This window comes from Phasianus colchicus, chromosome 1 (assembly GCF_987193195.1).
Source record: "Phasianus colchicus chromosome 1, bPhaCol1.hap1.1, whole genome shotgun sequence".
Lineage (NCBI taxonomy): Eukaryota > Metazoa > Chordata > Aves > Galliformes > Phasianidae > Phasianus > Phasianus colchicus.
In genome coordinates, this window is record NC_143436.1 from 197,825,879 (window position 1) to 197,843,529 (window position 17,651).

At 52.6% G+C, this 17,651-nt stretch overlaps 1 protein-coding gene across 2 annotated transcripts in view; it reads right to left on the minus strand.

Annotated features, from left to right (window-relative positions):
- DCHS1 (dachsous cadherin-related 1) overlaps positions 1 to 17,651 on the minus strand; it is a 51,269-nt gene that overhangs the window by 8,142 nt on the left and 25,476 nt on the right. For both annotated transcript variants that reach the window (XM_031609637.2, XM_090134340.1), the window contains 12 exons: positions 16,393 to 17,412; positions 16,007 to 16,194; positions 11,770 to 11,866; positions 11,468 to 11,625; positions 8,903 to 9,737; positions 8,371 to 8,610; positions 7,826 to 7,951; positions 7,312 to 7,521; positions 5,917 to 6,780; positions 5,256 to 5,369; positions 1,182 to 1,393; positions 854 to 1,008 (listed from right to left, as the gene is read on the minus strand). In XM_031609637.2, the coding sequence (XP_031465497.2) occupies positions 854 to 1,008; positions 1,182 to 1,393; positions 5,256 to 5,369; positions 5,917 to 6,780; positions 7,312 to 7,521; positions 7,826 to 7,951; positions 8,371 to 8,610; positions 8,903 to 9,737; positions 11,468 to 11,625; positions 11,770 to 11,866; positions 16,007 to 16,194; positions 16,393 to 17,412 (4,219 nt within the window). The remainder of the gene's footprint in view (positions 1 to 853; positions 1,009 to 1,181; positions 1,394 to 5,255; positions 5,370 to 5,916; positions 6,781 to 7,311; positions 7,522 to 7,825; positions 7,952 to 8,370; positions 8,611 to 8,902; positions 9,738 to 11,467; positions 11,626 to 11,769; positions 11,867 to 16,006; positions 16,195 to 16,392; positions 17,413 to 17,651) is intronic.

A 17,651-nucleotide genomic window follows, 5' to 3' on the forward strand; every position in this document is an offset into this window, starting at 1 on the left:
CTGTGCATCTGTAGGCATGCACAGATGGGGGCTTTTGCAAGGGGAGGGCAGTGGATTTTTTTAGTCTGTGAAATGGGCAGGAGACTGGGATGTGTATGGGAGAAGAGCTGGGTAGAGCAAGTAGGGTGAGCAGGGGACAGATGGCAGCATTTGGGGCATATTTGGGAACTAGGGAACACATGGAGCCTCGGTTTGAGTGGAGCAGTGATGGGTACGTGAATGGAATGAATACCCTAGGTATTTCCTAGGTATTTCCTTGCCTTGGAAAAGGGGAGATAGATGTGGAGCAGGGAAGCATGGATATAGCAAAGGGAATGAGGTCTGGGTGGGATGGTAGAAGTTGTTCCTTGTATCTGGGCCATGCTCCTGTACAGAGATAGGGGAGGACATGAACTCATCTTACATAATTGTGATTAGACTGGGGGATTAAAGAACCTGTATGTGTGGTGAGGGACCTTGAGGACTTGGACTGAATACAGGGGGACTAGCAAGATGGTTGAAGTTGATGCATAGCTGCTGGGGGACACATGGTAGGGCAGGAGGGTGCAATGTGTGGGAGTGGGCAGAAACTGAACAGATCTAACCTGGATTTAACAGGTAGGAAAGGAAATGGATGCAACTACTGAAGAGTCCACTGCCCCTCCACAGCCTGCTCAGATTTGCAAAGGCCAGGCTGAACGGAGCTCAGGCTCATCTCATGGCCATCTGTCACACCTCATTTGATACCCAGGTTTCTGCTGTTCGGCAACAGCTTGGTGTGGCACCAGGCAGCAAAGTATCCTCTGCAACCCTGGGGATGCTGCTCCTATGTCACTTTCATATCTGTGGTACAAGTTGATCTGGCCCTACTCACCGGGTCTGGGACCAGATCTCCCTGTCCAGGATGGCAGCAGTAGTGATCGTGCCAGTCTGAGGATCGATGTGGTATAAGCCTGTCATTGGCAGGGACTGGTTGATGGCGTAAGTCACCTGCCCATTCATTCCCTGATCCAGATCATCTGCTAGGACCTGCAAGGCCATTGGAGAGATTCAGCAGTGCAGTCTAGAGCCCTGTAAACAATGGATCTCCAGAGCAAGACATACGGATCCACAGGTGCCAGCCTTAGGCACAGCCCCCACCTCCTCCTCCTGGCAGAGGCAGCCAGGGGAACCACTGTCCCTGTTTTTGCTCCCAGTGCTACCTGGATAACTGGGGAGTCATAGCTCTGGGACTCCCAGATGAATGCCACGTAGTTCTGCAGCTGGAAGCGTGGCAAGTTGTCATTCACATCTTGCAGGTTGAGGTTTATGGCCATAAAGCCGAAGGAAGCCGTTGTCTCTGCCTGGACCACAAGGCGCAGCCGGGGGCTGGCCTCAAAATCCAGGCTGCTGGAGTCCTGAACTGAAATGGCACCTGGAGAGACAGCAGGGTGGGGGGAGAAGGGGAAGTGATGCACCAGCACACCCAGCCCTCACCTCTGTTGTTCCCTTGCACTTAGTCCATCCCTCTGTCAGTCCATCCATTCTCAAATAGAAGAAGCATACTGAGCTTCCTTCAAAACAAAAGCCTTCTCATGAGCCACAGTGAGCTGCTGTGCTGATAAATTCTGTACGGTGCTCAGGACAGACACCTTACATTGACATTAAAGCATGCAATAGTCTTCCCAGTGGGGACATCATCTGGTATAGAATCATAGAATTCTTAGAGTTGGAAGGGGCCTTTAAAGGCCATCCTGACCACAACCCTGCATAGCACAGGGATACCACAGCTCCATCAGGTTGCCCAGGACCTGATCCAGCCCCACCTGCAGTCTCGAGATGGAGCACCAACCACAACACTGGGTAACCCGTTTAGTGCCTCACCACCCTCACTGTAAAATATTTTTTCCTTACATCTAACCAAAATCTACCCTCCCTGAGCTTGAAATGGCCAGTTTAGATGAGAACTGCCCCATGTCGAGCCCCATACTGCGGAGCTAGCTCATCAAGCCCCAGCCTAAAGTCAGCTATCTACACTATTTGTCTAGACTGAATCTGTACAAAGAGACTGAAGGGCTGCAAACAGTCCTCTTGCAAGGGGACCGAGGAGACACATCCACATAAGCATGGGCTCTGGCAGTGACACATTGCTGTCCCATCCAGGAAGATCATGGGTCTCCTAAAAGATCTACTAAAACAGGTCTAGGTAATTAGTGCAATAGCATGAAGTTCAACAAAGGAAAATGTCAGGTTCTGCACCTGGGATGGAGTCATGTTGGACACAGGCACAGGCAGGACAGCAGCCCTACGGGAAGAAACTTGAGGCTGCCAGTGACTGCAGGCTCAGTGTGAGCCAGCAGTGTGCCCAGGCAACCAAAACTGTATTTTGGGGTGCATTAAGCAAAGCACAGCCAGACCGTCAAAAGAAATGATTCTCTGCCATATTTAGCACTGGTGTGGCCTCACCTTGACTACTGTGTGCAGTTCTGGGCCGCACAATATAGAAGTATGCCAAGTTACAAGAAAGCATCCAGATGAGGGCAACAAAACCCATGAGAAGGACTGGAAGGCAAGGGGAGAGGCAGGGTGCATGGGAACAGCACAGAGCTGGGCATGGGGAGGTTCAGGCTGGGCATTAGGAAAAACCTCCTTGTCACGAGGCTGGTCAGACACTAGATCAGGCTTCATGGAGAGATGGTCGATGCCACATCCCTACTGGTGTTCAAGAGGCTTTGGATAATGCTCTAACTTTTGGCTTTGGATAAGTTCTAACTTTTGTTTATCCCTCATGTGGTCAGGGAGCTGGATTCAACGGTCTCTGTAGTTCCCTTCTGTTTTGTTCTACGCTATGCTATGCTATTCTCTACTAATGACTGGCAGCATTCCCAGTGATGCATCCAAAAATAATGAGGAACTGGCTCATTGTCATGGCACAGCTTAAAGCCAAAGGCACTGTGTGCCACTGCTGGCAGCCAGAGGGCTGGGGAGCCACACTGAGCTGCCATGTGCCTGCCCCATCTTCATGGTGCTCCAGAACCTGCATACAGTCACAATGTGCAGCCTGTTGCCCAAGGAGAAAGCAGAGATGTGTTTCCCAGACAAATGAGACCTGAGGAGGGAAAAATCCTTCTGGGAACTTTGGTGAAGGAAACATTTCCTCACTAAGATGAAGTCACACTTCATCTGTGGCACTGAGGCACAGCCAGGGCATGTCCAGGATGGCTGGGGAACTGCTGGCAGACACAGCCTAAGCAGAGACAAGCAGGGATCTGACCAGACAGGGATCACAGAGACATGGCAGGGGATGTTCTGTGACACCACTGAGCTGGGCTCCTTGGCTTGGAGGAGACTGAGGGGTGACCTCATTACTGTTTATAACTATGTAAAGGGTGCGTGGCAGGAGAATGGAGCCAGGCTCTTCTCAGTGACATCCAATGGTAAGACAAGGGTCATTGGGTGCAAGATAGAACAGAGGAGATTCCACATAAATATGGGAAAAAACTTCACGGTGAGGGTGAGAGAACACTGGAATGCGCTGCCCAGAGGGGTTGTGGAGTCTCCTTCTCTGGAGACATTCAAAATCTGCCTGTATGCATTCCTGTGTGATCTGCTCTGGGTGTTCCTGCTCCAGCAGGGGGATTGGACTCAATGATCCTTCGAGGTCCTTCCTAATCCCTGTCATTCTGTGATTCTGTGACTGCTGGCGTATGAACCAGGACTTTTCCAACTTGCCACCCCATCAGCTCCTCTTGCACTTCACAAACAGAGCAGCTCCTCTTCTCACTCCTGGATGCAGCATCAGGCAGGCAGACTGCTATGGCAGTGTGTGAACTCCTTCACAGGCAGCAGTCCCTGGGACTCAGAACACATGGCGGACCATCCCTAGGCTGCTTTCCACAAAGACCTCTGTGAATCTGACTGAATTTCCACCATCTGCCCTTTTCTTTGTCTCTGAGTTTCAGGAACTGCACAGTGGCAGCTGCTGAGTTGTGGTTGGAGCTGGGATGACACTCTAGGAGTGACAGAAGCACTGCAATGAGACACACTCGGAGGTGGAACCCAGCACTCTGGGCAGACAGGGTGCAGGCAGGGTGGGTCACCTCAGTGTGGTGCTGGCTGCAGCAGGAGGTCTGCAGTTGTAGCTCAGCTTCTTCAAGGCTGGAGCTGCACACTGTGAGGCTGGGACAGGTGCTGTGACCTGGTCTGGCCTCTTCCTCATGATCCCAGTGTTCAGAGGCCTCTTCACAGCAGGAGCACAGGGTAATGAGTGGCTTGCAGTGACAGCAAGGTGACTATACTGCGGCTGAAGGGACACATGATGCACAGTCACTGTGGCTGGCAGCTGTTAATAGGGGTATTAATGATCTGCATGCCATGCCATACTGCAGGTGGCTCACAGGGACCTGCACAATGGCCATGGACTCAAGCACAAGCACTGTGGCCAGAATGGTCTGGAATCCTGTTCCAACCCCAATCACCCAGCAGACTACAAGAAAATTGCATTTTCACAAGAAGCTCCAGCTTGACCTCTGTACTCTGCAGACTTTCTCATATCCCAGACTCTTCCAAATTGTAGGGCAAAAATGGTCCCCCCTCATCCTAGACTCAGCCAGGACTTCCTTGATGTCCGGGGAAATGCTGCCCTTCCAAGGCTGCCCTTTGAAGCTTGTGGTGCAACCAACACCAGCTTGCCTAGTGTCACTGGGCAGTACCCTGTAGCCTGCCTCACCTCACTGCTGGGTTATCAACCATCCACAAGCACCACTGTTATGTTCAGCATCTGTTGACTGCTCAGTGCACAGTGGTGCAGAAATTAGAAATGTCCACAGGTCAGTGAGCTGTTCACCATTTTTTTGTCATCTTTGGGACCACGCAGCCATAACCACACAGCAGTGCCGCAGTCACAGCAGCTAACATGCACACTATAATATATAAGACATGGCAGCCCAAGTGCCTGGCTCTGAGATCTGGGCTGAGTCATTTGGTCATAGCTTGCTGTCTAAGACAAGGGCACATCCAGATCACCTCTTAACAATGTTGTGACCTCTGCTAACTCCTGAGCAGGCCTTGCGAACTTTTTAGGAAAATTCCAATTAGCAGGAACCAATACTTTGCCAGGAGCTGTACTAGCATCCTCTGGACACTGATGGGATACTAACACTATTAGATTTAGTAGTATAGAGTTGTAAACTGCATTCCTGTGCCTTTGGAGGACTCTGAGTGCTGTGATAAGCAGGCACTGACAGAGCACAGGCGACTTTCCCTTGCCGCTTCCCTGTGTGGTTCTGGTGCTGTACCTGAGCTGGGCTGGATAAGGAAAGCATTCTTCTCGTTGCCACTGATAATGCTGTACGTGATGCGCCCAGAAGAGCCCCCCATGTGTACAGCTTGGATGTTTGCGACAGCAGTACCTGGAAAGAAAGGAAGCAGTTTTGAATGGGCAGCACAGTCTCAGGGCACACTGAGGGTCAGGATGGTTTATAGATAGCACATGTTATACCACAGGAATACAGCTGTCAAAGTATGTGAGAAACAGTGGTAAACTCTGGGCTGGAGATGAGACTCCTGGGGCCCTTCTATGGTCTCAGTGTGAACCCTGCAGCCATTCCACCAGCAAGTGGGCACCTGTGACTGCCCACAGCTATCAGAACATCTTGTAAAAGCTCACAGGATTATCACCCCCAACACCCTGGGCTCAGTCAGGCCCTGCCATCCCCCTAGGTCTACCCAAAGCATAACACGACTTCCTAAGATCCTGCAGTGCTCCCTGGTCTGAGTTCCAGCCTATAGAACTATTCTAGCTTGTCACCCACCTCCCTCCCTCCCATCCCATCCCATCCCATCCCATCCCATCCCATCCCATCCCATCCCATCCCATCCCATCCCATCCCATCCCATCCCATCCCATCCCATCCCACTCCATCTCAGCTTGTGCTGGGCACTCTGCTCAGCAGATACCTGGAGCAGCATTTTCTGGCAGGACCACTTCATTGGTGCTCCGGGGAAAGCGCAGCCCCCGGTAGGGCTCTTCCTGCAGATGGATCACCACTACACCAGTGGAGGAAAGCGCTGGCTGCCCCAGGTCCGTGGCCAGGATGAAGAGTGTCCGCTGGCGCTGGCTGAGTGAGCTCAGGGGCTGCAGCAGCTGGATATCCCCTGTGTAGGAGTTGACTGAGAAGGCTGAGTTCGGGGTGGCAAGGCGATACAGAATGGAGGCATTGGCACCTGCATCCCTGTCCTCTGCCCTCATGGTGGCCACAACTTGCTTGAGCGGCGTGTGGCGAGACAAGCTGACAGTGAGCGGGCTGTGCAGGAAGGCAGGAGCATGGTCATTGACATCCCGCACCGTGACTGTGACACGCACAGCTGCGCTTTTGGGCTCCCATGGTGCTGAGTCCACAGCCTTGGCCAGAAAGCTGTAACTTGGCTGGCGTTCCCGGTCCAACTCCTGGGCACTTCTGATGCGTCCACTCTGTGGCTCCACCTGGAACATGCCCAGGGACTCATTGCCCAGGTAGTAGGTGACCTGCCCGTTGGTGCCCTCATCAGGGTCCTCGGCTTCCAGCTGCAGCACCAGGGAACCAACAGGTAAGTCCTCGGGCACCTCCACCACATAGCTGGCTTGAGCAAAACCAGGAGCATTGTCATTTAAGTCCAACACCTGCACATTCACTGACATGGTTGCACTGCGTGGTGGGGTGCCGTGGTCTTGAACCACTACTGTGAGGCTGTAGAAAGCAACTTGCTCTCGGTCAAGGGCACGTGCAGTGGAGAGGACACCAGAGACAGGGTCTAAGATGAAATCCTGCTCAGGATCTCCATCTAGAAAAGAGAAGGAATAGCAAGACAGCATTCAGTGTGTACACTTGGAGTTGGCACAGAGAGGGTCCTGGACTATGCTACCTGGGATGGTAGAGTGAGCTGGTGTCTGAACCTCCTCAGGCCCAGAATGTGTGTTTGAGTATGTGTGCTGTGCCAGAACAGGCTCCATCAGCTCACAGACCACTGTAGTGCCACAGTGAGACATGGCATAACAGTAAAGACTTGGCAATCCGTAAATTCCACAGGCCATAGCAAGCAAGAGAGGTATGGAGCCATCCTGAGCCCGGGGAAATGGACAGAGTGTGAGTAATGCAGCCTGTGCACATCCTGGAGTGCTTTTTACTGGGGCAGAGGAATTAGAAGGTTGAGAGAAGGGAACAGCTACCCGTGGTTCAGGACAGGAGAGAAATGATGTAGAACAGGAATTGCCAGAGCTGATGCTTCCCAGAACTCCTGGCAACCCGTGGTGAACAGCCATTACTCTCCTCCAAGAATGAAGCTACAGAGCTCCCCGTGTCCCTGTGCTCTCACCTGCCACGCGGTACTCCAAGCGCCCGTTCTCGTCTCCATCAGGGTCAGTGGCACGCAGGGTGTAGAGTGCCACGCGGCTTTGGTTCTCAGGGACCTCCACAGAGCAGGACTCACTCTCCAGTTGTGGTGTGTGGTCGTTTTCATCCCCTACTGTTATCCGCACAGTTGCCTTGGAGAGGTTGGGGGGCAGGCCACCATCCCGTGCATAGACTGCAGGAACACAGCAAGAGTGATGCAGAGTGTGCTGCAGACTGGGAGCTACTACCAATGCCATCACATGCAGCTGTCCAGGCAGTCACAGGGCAGCAAAGAATGGGAGCACTGGCATTTCTGTATGCCCAAATCACCCAAAAATTCTGCATGCCCCACAAACCTCCATTACTTTCCATGTCCTGCCCTCCTTGCAATGCTGCTCTATCCCAAAAGCAGAGAAAGTGCATCTGCCTGCTCCGTGCCCTCCACCTCTCCCTCCCCAGTGCCTGCTGCTCCCTCCCATGCACCAGCACAGCCATACCCATCAGCACATGCTGCTCCTGCTCTTCACGGTCCAAGGGATGTGTGGTGACAATGAGACCCGTCTGCGGGTGGATAGAGAACGGCCCCCCAGAGAGACCTCCATAGGTCACCTGTCCGTTGGCACCTGCAGGAGAAGCATGTTTGAAGGAACCCAGTAGCAACACCAAGAACCTCTCACTTGGATCACAGCCCTGTACTTCATTCCTTCTAAGGGTGACACTGTGGGGTGATCTCACGCCATAGCGAGTAAAGGTGTGGGGAGAGATGTGTGGTGGAGGGAAGCCTCAGCCCTGTTCAGTTTGTGGAAGACAGGACAATGAATCTCCAAAGAACAAAGGGCACTGACTTGGGAAGCAGAGGGAATTGCAGCCTCTGTTCTCATCCTCAGCTTCTTCCCAGGTCTGTCCCATCCCTCATTTCCAGGCCAGCTGATAGTCCCTCCCTCAAAGGTCAAACATGCACTCCAAACCAGGCAGGAGGGAGCACATTCTGTCCTGTGTGCTGTGTTTCCAGAAGGTCCCTGATTGAACCCTGCATCCTCACCCAGGTCCCGGTCTGTGGCCAGCACCTGCAGGACAGGGCTGCCAGCTGGAAGGTTCTCCGTGATGTGTGCCTCATACTCAGGCTTCTCAAAGGTGGGAGCTTCGTCATTGACATCCAGCACCAGTATGGAGAGTAGCTGCGTGGCTGAGCGGCGTGGGAAGCCATGGTCAGCAGCCACCACAGTCAGGTTGTGTTGCACCACCTCCTCACGGTTCAGAGCCCGCACAACAGAGAGTGCACCTACAGACATGGGGAGAGGGGTGAGCAGGGATCACATGGCTTCGAGACCAACCACTCCCAGGACAGAGCTGTTGCAAGTCTGCAGGGATGGAGGGGCAGCAGGGGCAGCCAAGTCTCAAGACAGCAAGGTCACCCCAGCTAGGTGTGCACCCCACAAATTCTTCACAAATCCAGGTGACCTGAACTCTCCGGCCCACGCTCTCTTGTGCACCGTGCAACACTCCCACATGTGCCTGCACCCTGCCCAGCCCCCACAGCCCAGTGTCACCCTGCACCCTGCCCAGGCTCTCACCAGTGCTGGGGTTGAGGTGGAAGCGGCCATCGCTGTTGCCCGCTCGCAGTGAGTAACTCACTCGTCCATTCTCTCCCAGATCGTTGTCCTGGGCCACCACATGCAGAGCCACGAACCCAGTCGGCCGGTCCTCTGTGACACTGATGGCAGCAGGTGACAGGAAGACGGGCGCATTGTCGTTCACGTCGGTCACGAACACACGCGCTGTCACAGCGGACGAACGACGCTGGCTGACGTTGCGGGCCTGGTCCATGGCCTCCACCACCAGGAGGAAGGAGGCCACAGACTCACGGTCGAGGCTCTGGCGAAGGCTCAGCAGCCCCGAGCGGCCGTCGAGCTGGAAAGGGCCCCCTGGGGGCTCCTGGCGCAGCAGGGCGTAGCGCACCTGGCTGTTGGGGCCTGCCCCGTCCCCATCCAGAGCCTGGAAGGTGAAGACAGACGAGCCAGCCTGCGCATCCTCGGGCACCACAATGGTGATGGGGTCTTCGGGGAAGGTGGGCGCCTGGTCGTTGCAGTCCTGCACGTGGATCTGCACCAGCACCAGACGGCTGGACGGGTAGCCGTGCTGCGTGTCCTCAGCGCTCACTTGCAGCGTGTGCCGGGCCCCGGCCTCATAATCCAGCTCCCGGGCAGCGTAGATCTCCCCTGTCACGCTGTCAACAACAAAAGTGCCATCCCCACCACCTCCTACCACCGTGTAGGTCAGCTGTCCCCGTGCAGGGGCATCAGGGGGTGCCACTGAGCCGATCACAGAGCCCGGCTTTACCCCCTCTGGGGGGTGCAGTGTCAGCACGGTAGCATCCGGTCTGGGCAGCAAGCGGGAGGACGGTAGCACCTGTGAGAAGAGGAGAGGCAGCAGTCAGGGATGCGCTCTGGGAGGGATGCTGGGGAGCCAGTGGAGAGGGGACATGCAGACTGCAGGTTTAGGGAGGCCAGGTCACAAGTCTTGTGGCCTGAAAAATACATGTAGAATGAGCTCAGGTTTGACAGGATGAAAGACAAGCTTCATCTGGGGAGTTATGGCAGGTAAGGACAGAGCTGCTGACTGAGCAGAGAAGGTTCTGGGGCATAAGTGAATATAAGTATCTGAAGAGAGAGTGTATGGCTCTTTTTTGTGGCACCCAGTGAGAAGACAGGAGGCTCTGGGCACAAATGAGAGCACAGTAGGTTCCATCTTAACATCAGGAAGTCCTTCTGTATGGGGTGGGTAACTGAGCACTGGCACAGGCTGCCAAGGGAGGTCTCCATCCATGGAGACCTTCAGAAATCACCAGGACATTGTTCTGAGCAAGCAGCTTTGGGTGGCCTGCAGCAGGGAGTGGACCAGATGGACACAGATGTGCCTGCAGCCTCAGCCGTGCTGTGATACTGTGAGTGGGTTAGGTACTGTAATGGGAACAGATGCCAGCAGAAACAGCTTTGAAGAGAAGTAATTCTCAATCAGATGAGAAGTACAGAGAAGACAACTTAGTATGATCCAAAGATACATAAGTACTATTATTACTCTAATTAAAGATACTGATATTAATTCAGGGGTGACAGTGAAAAGCAATAGTGTCATCTGATGGGAACATGTCTCAAAAAAGTCAGTGCACTCATGTGAAAGAGCTGGGAAAAAAAGAATCCAGCAAAACCATCAACCTGGAGGAGTATCAGAACCAATGACTGTCAAGCAAATAGCTCCATTATGGGAATGCAAACAAGCAATTCAGCCTGGCCTTATTACTTTGAAGGCTGCAGAAGAACTTTAAAGACAAGAACAGCTACAGACATGGCATAAAAAGGAAATGTTTTCAAAACGTGTTGTGGAATGGCTAAAGGCTGATGTGCCAGTCTAACACGGGACTTCTCTCCTCAAGCACAAAGGAAATACAGCAAGTCTAATTTAATATAATAATAAAAGAAAGCTGCATACACAATGGGCTCACTGACAGTGTTACAGGGCACTGCCTGCATTCTGTGCAGCAGAACATCAAATGAGAACATCAAGTGGTAATGGGAATTGCAACAACACGACAGGATGTGAAATGGCACACCATGAAAGTGCATTGACTGCAGGGAAACTGGAGTCTGCTGTACAATTAAGCTCATTACTAACAACAGGGAAAGGACTTGGCTATCTTAGCCAACACACCAGACAGTGAGCACCACAGTTAGGCAGACGTGAAGAAAACCCCACATGCCTGGAGAAAAAAATGCCAGGAAGAATTAATGTCTCCAGGCAGGAGAATTTTAAGATCTTCCCCACAACAGCATTTCTAGGACAGGGCAGACTGTCCAAGTCTGGAGAAGACAAGTGTTTACCACTAATGCTGACATTGATGACTTTGTGAATGAGGATATATGCACAATGGCAGCCAGACCCATCCTTTCCCATCCCAGGTCCTCCACACAGATGGTGAGGCTGGTGCAACAGTTGAGCAAAGGCAGTGGCTGCTCTGGGATGAAGGTGGTGGAGGGTAAAGATGGTAGAGAGGAATGCTGCCGAGTAGCTACACGGTGTCTTTTGAGAGGTGAGCAAGGGGTGCATGGTGCAGGGACGAGAGCGGTTGGGGTGCTGGATACCTGAATACGAACGATGGCTGAGGTGCTGCAGGGCACCATGCCCCGGTCGCTGGCTGTCACAGTGAAGACGTACTCAGCACGGTCGGACCGGCGCAGCACCGTGGCAGTCCGCAGCTCTCCAGTGGCTGTGTGCAGTGTGAAACGCTCTGCCCAGGCTCCTGTGGAGAGAAGGTGAAATGCTGCAGAGAGAGGAGGGAGGGTGGGGGCACGTGGGGATGGAGGAGAGAATGTGCTGTGGCAGAGGGACCGTCTGCCTCTGAGGGTCACAGCTGCATGCTGAAAGCCAGGCTGACAGCTCATACCTGTTAGTGAGTAGGTGATGGTCCCATTCTCACCCTCATCAGGGTCCTTGGCTTGCAGGGAGGCAACAAGAAGTCCCGATGGCTTCTCTTCCAGCACCTGCAGCACAGCCCAGGGAGCAACTGAGTGACATCCTTCACACCATCCCCAAGACCGCAGCACAGCAGTATTACGCCTTCCTATACCCATCTTGCACTTCACCCGGGGCACAGCACCCCAACCAAGACCCACAGGCTGTGCCTGAGGCTGGATGATGTGAGGAAGGTTGCAGCCAAGCAGGTGGAGGGAGGTCCTGTCCCACCAGCTGTCCTGTTATGCCACAAGGCTTAGTGCAGCTCAACAGCCTTGGTGCATGCTGCAGTGGTGAAGTATAGGGTGATGGAAGGACACTGCCCATGTTACATCCAAGGCCTCTGCAGTGAGGAAAATCCCCCCTGCCCCAGAAGAACCCTTCAGAGGGAAATGCAATAACTGGGCCAGAGGCCATTCATCCTGGAAATGGAGAGTTCCTTCAGCTCCTATCAGCCAGTACAGGGTGGTTCATGGTCCCTGGAAATGCAGCAGGCAGTTCTTTCTGCACCCACACACTCTGACTCTTAGGGCTTTCCCTCCTCTCCTTTGCTCCTAGTTAGCACTGCTGTCTGCAGGCATTTAAGACTACCATTTTGTCAGTGCACCATGTGCTCAGCTAACCCCACACTCCGGGCTTCCGGACAGAAGCCACATGGAGCAGCACCACATGGAAGCTCCCTTCCTGGACAGCTATCAAAATGGACACATCCCCATCACAGACCCTCCCCATCCATCAGCTTTGGGGTACCCTCAGTGCCTCACACCTGCTGGCAGACTGTTCCTTCCCTGGCACAGGCTCCCTGCACCTCCCCACACCTCTGCAGCAGAGCAGGAGCCCTACTCAGCACAGATTGTGATCTGTTTCCTGTCAGTAAGACTGTCACAGACCAAATTCTCATCCTACAGCACAAATCATGCTCACAGACCCAGCTCTCTGACCTCTGTGTGGTACCACTTCAACGCATGCATGCATGCAAAAGGCAAACACAATCCATGCAAGAATGTAAGGGAAGAGGCTGCAGGCCCTCGGGAGGAAGCATGTGCTAACACTGCTGCACAAGCTGTTGGCACAACGCTGGTGGTGCTCTGTGAGGGGAGGGGGGGGGGCAGAGGAGCTGGACTTGTTTATCCAGGCCAAGCAGCGATGTGACTGCACTCTGTAAACACTGGGAAAAGGGGAGGGAAATTCCAAGGAGAGAGAAGAGCTCTCTAAGCAAAAACACAATATTGGCACAAGAACAAATGAGTATAAAGTGGTCAGAAATTAGTTTAGGCTGGAAATTAAGAGATGGTTTCTAACTACTAGATCAAGGAATCTGGAACAGCATTTTGCATCAGTGATGGAGGCAGAGGACCTTCTAAATATAGCTGGCTGTTTATGAGAAGGACTGTCTGCGTGGACACCTCAGCAGAACTGTGCTTGAGAAGACCCCTCCAAGCCTCTCTCTGTTCCAGCCTGGGGCAGGGCTTGCTCCTCATGCTGTTCCTAATGGCCTTCAACTGAGATGCAAAGGGCTCCCACAAAAGCCACACTGCTCTCCACCACGAATCAAACTCCATTTGAGAAAGCAGTGACTCAGCAGGGGAGCGAAACAAGCATCATCCACACAGGCTCCATTAGAAACGCCATTTCAGATGCTCAAACAGAGGAATCAATAACAGAAGCGGTTTTGCCTCTGCGAAAACCTCAACTTTAGTAAAACTACAGCCAGGCGGGGTTGTGCAGATCAGATGCCCACTCTCCAAGAAGGCTGCTGCAAATGCCAACCTGGCCCAAAGCTCAGAGAACCACCTCGACGAGGGGCATCGCTCTGGGAGTGGCAGCAGCGGATATAGAGAGGATGCAAGAAGTAGGGTACGTATGGAATAATTCTCCTGTGAAAACTTTCCAGCTTCCAGCAGCCTGTGGCTCAGTCACTTCCTGAGCCACAGATCGTATTTTTGTTCAACAGACTTTGATGGATTTTTTTCTTTCCATGAATTCATCTAATTTTGAACCCATGCAACTTTTGGCAATGATTTCACGTTTTAATTATGCTCTGCATGAGAAAGTTCTGTCTTTGTTTATTTTAAACCTGCTGCCCGGTCATTTGCTACCAAGCTGTCTAGTTTTTGTATTGTGAAAAAAGGACCTTTAATTTCCATGCAACTTTCTTTGCACCACTCAGGGCACACCTCTGATATATATTCCCACAGTTTCTATCATGCCAAAGAATGTTCAAATATTTTCTATCTGCATGGAAACCATTATCTACTGGAGATCACATTAACACTCTTTTCTCAAGCCTTTTTAGCACTACTGCTGCTTCAGAGCAATGGGGGCAGTGCAGAGAGTGTATGCAGAATTGGAGATACAAGGTTTTCTTTCAGTCTCTGTTCCTTTCTGATAAAACCCAGCATTTCTGACTGCTGCTGAGACCTGAGCTGACATTTTCAAAATGCATTTACAACGATGCCTCAATTTTCTCCCTAAGCTTCAGCAGCCAGCTCAGAGACCATCACTGTGTAGAGTGAAATTTATACTGCTTTTTGCCATATATGTTATCACTTTCCAGTTAGAAACAGTGAATGTCATCTTCCATCTTCTTTCCTCATTGAACAGTAAAAGATCTTTCTGCTGTTTTCACTGGGAGACCTCAGCTTTATTACCACAAATAAAGCAGTAACATCAGCAAACAGCCACCTGTCCTGGAGGGTATAGCAAGATGCTGAATAGCAAGAACACCAGCAGCAGTCCTGGGCACTCCCCAGTGGCATCTCTGCTATGAAAGCAGATACTGACCCCTTTCTGATCTCTCTCCTTTTCCTGGTGACTGCTCCCTGGCAGGACCTGGTAAAGAAGAAGCAGAATTTGTTTCTGCCATCCCTGTGTGAACAGCTCCTGGACCTGACACATATTGCCCACGTGCTTGAGAAACAAATCTCACAAACCCACAGTGGGAGAGGCCAATCCAGACCATGCTTAAAGCAAAGTACTGATACAGAAACCTCCTTCTGCTTTGCTTGATGAACATGAATACAAAAAGTTCTCTGAGCACATCGTCAATAAATCACCAAGTTTATGCCTATCATTTAGTTTTTCCTTTTTCCTCCAAGCCTTTCTTATACACCTAGATCATCCAAGTGACTTCTTCCTGTGCATCATTTCTCTTTCAGTGTTTCCTACAAGGAAAGATTAAAATCAAAGTGTACAGATAAGAATTTGGTTCAAACTCCCATCACATTTAACTGCCTTACCAATTCTAAATACATCTCAGCCATGCTCTATCTCCTTAAGGATGCATATGTTTTTGTGATACTCTGCAAGAAAAGAGACCTCTCAGGCTCTAAAACCCTCTGAGTGTGTCATGGCCCAAATGCTGCACACATATGTTGCAGGTGTCCCCACACAGAACACTCAGCAGATTACAGACAGTGAATATTCTTTCAGTAAGCAGCCTGCTGTGCTTTAAGGTGCACTTCAAGTGCATCCTTTCTGCTGTAGATGCTCCCCATTCCATAGAGAGATGAGAGCAGGCCTTTCATCACTCACGCCATCGCTGCTGTGTCCTGGCCACACACCACTTCAGAGGGGCCAAGCAGAGTAGTGCTGGGGAACAAGGCCTGGTCCTCTCCTCTTCCCTTCAGCAGCATAGACATAACTCAGAGCAGAACTCTCAGTGCTGGCTGACCTTGGTCACCACGTCACACTTAAAAGGAAAGCTGGGCAGGGACCCATTGCAGATACTCAACAACCTGAAGAGCACTTTCTTGACCTCCCAGAAACCAAAGTGGCTACTGTGAAGGTCTTGAGACCCAGAATACAAACGTACCCCATGCCTCCCCATCCATCAATGTTCCACTCCTGGCTCCATCAGTTCAGATTTAGGGCTCCCTCCCACTTTCCCTCCTTGCAGGCAGGTGTGAACCCAGACCTTCTGCCTGCCTTTGGGTTTTGTTGGCCGCAGAGCCCTTTGTAGGCCTCACTCACTCCATGCACAAGGTCTGTATGTCCCAAGGACGTGCTCATCTCATCACACCTTCCCTGAGATTTGCCAGATTGCCCGGACTGTTGCATGCAAGCAACCTGTGCCTTCTCATCTCTCACCATGAGACTCTGCTCTGCCCTCACCCTTCCCCAGCCTGCTCCCAGCCCAGCCCACCGGGGCTTCAGCCTGCTCCACCTACCTGCATGGTCAGCTCCTGGCCAGCAGTGATATGAAGAAAAGCAGGAGCATTGTCGTTCTCGTCCAGCACAGTGACATAGATGGTTCCTGTGGCACTGCGGGGCGGTGCTCCTCCATCCTGCACAATCACCAGCAGCTGGTAGCTGGACTGCAGCTCCCGGTCCAAGCTGTGCTTGGTGCTGAGCTCCCCTGCAAGGAAGAAATAGGGACACAGCTCAGCCCCAAAATCCCTTTAAAGAAGGGCTTACACTCAAGTGTGTCGGGGAGCCCAGCACCACAGGGGTAGGAAAATGAGCAATTTATGGTGGTACTGGCTTGGTCTGCGTCCCTTCTGACATGCTCTGAGCTTTCACCTCAATCAGCCCAGGAAGCCAGGGGGACTCTCACCTGTCTGCGTGTGGATGAGGAAACTGGAGTCATGCTGGAGCAGGCGGTAGGTGAGACGGCTGTTCTGCCCAGCATCCCGATCGCTTGCCATCACCCTCCCTACACTGCTGCCAGGAGCCTGGTTCTCAGGAACAGTGAAGAAGTACCGCTCCTCACTCAGTCGGGGGCTGTTGTCGTTCTCATCAGTGATGCTGATCCGTACGGTGCTGGTGCCCGTTTTCCGGGCCTCCCCCCCTGAGCCGCTGCCTCCTGCCGATGCCAGCACTGTGAGAACATACAGGTCTCGTGTCTCCCGGTCCAGGGCACTTTTGACATAGAGCCAACCACTCTCAGACATGATGCCAAAGCTGGCAGCATCTCCATCTGCACGCAAGTGGTAAGTCAGGGTCACAGCTTCTGCATCCCGTGCAATGGCCCGCACCTGCAGGAAGCGAGTGGAGACAGGCACACCTTCCCGCACCTCCACACGGTAGGTGAGTGTATCAAAGATGGGCCCATTGTCATGCTCAGCTTGCACATGCACCAGGAGTGTGAAGGTGGAGCTGAGCTGGGGCACGCCGCTGTCTCGGGCCACAATGGCCAACCTGTAGGCTGCACTGGCTTCATACTGCAGCACCCCAGCCAGCCGCACCGCCCCCGATGAGCGCTCAACGCTGAAGGTGCCTTCGCCTCCTGACACCAGATCAAAATTCACCTGGCCGTTGGCACCACTGTCACGGTCCTCGGCCTGCAAAGTGTACACTGTAGTCCCAGGCTCAGTGGCCTCTGGCAGCAGAATGGAGTCAGAGGGAGATGGGAACGCTGGTGCGTTGTCATTCACGTCTGACACAGAGATTTTCACACGGGTGTTGCTGTAGGCCGGGGGGGAACCACTTCGGGCCTGGACATCCAGAACCAGGACTGCCTGAGATTCGTGATCCAGAGGCAAGCTGGTGCGGAGCTGCCCAGAGTCAGAGTCAATGGAAAAGTAGCCATGAGGATCCCCCGAGGAGATGGAATAAAAGATGTCATCGCTATGACCTGCAGGCAAGGCAATGAAAACAGGAATTATTTGCGAACCTGGCTTTCAGCCCACTATAGGGAGTAGAAGAGCTGGAAGTGCTGTCTGGGGCAGGCTCTGCTCTGGATGTGTACAGCAGCACTGTGCACATGTGTGTGATGCATGGGCACACGTGTGTGTACATGAGCATGTGTGGGAGCACGCACTGCAGCTGACTGGCATGGAGCGCATGTTCACATGTGTGTGCATGTGTGTGTGC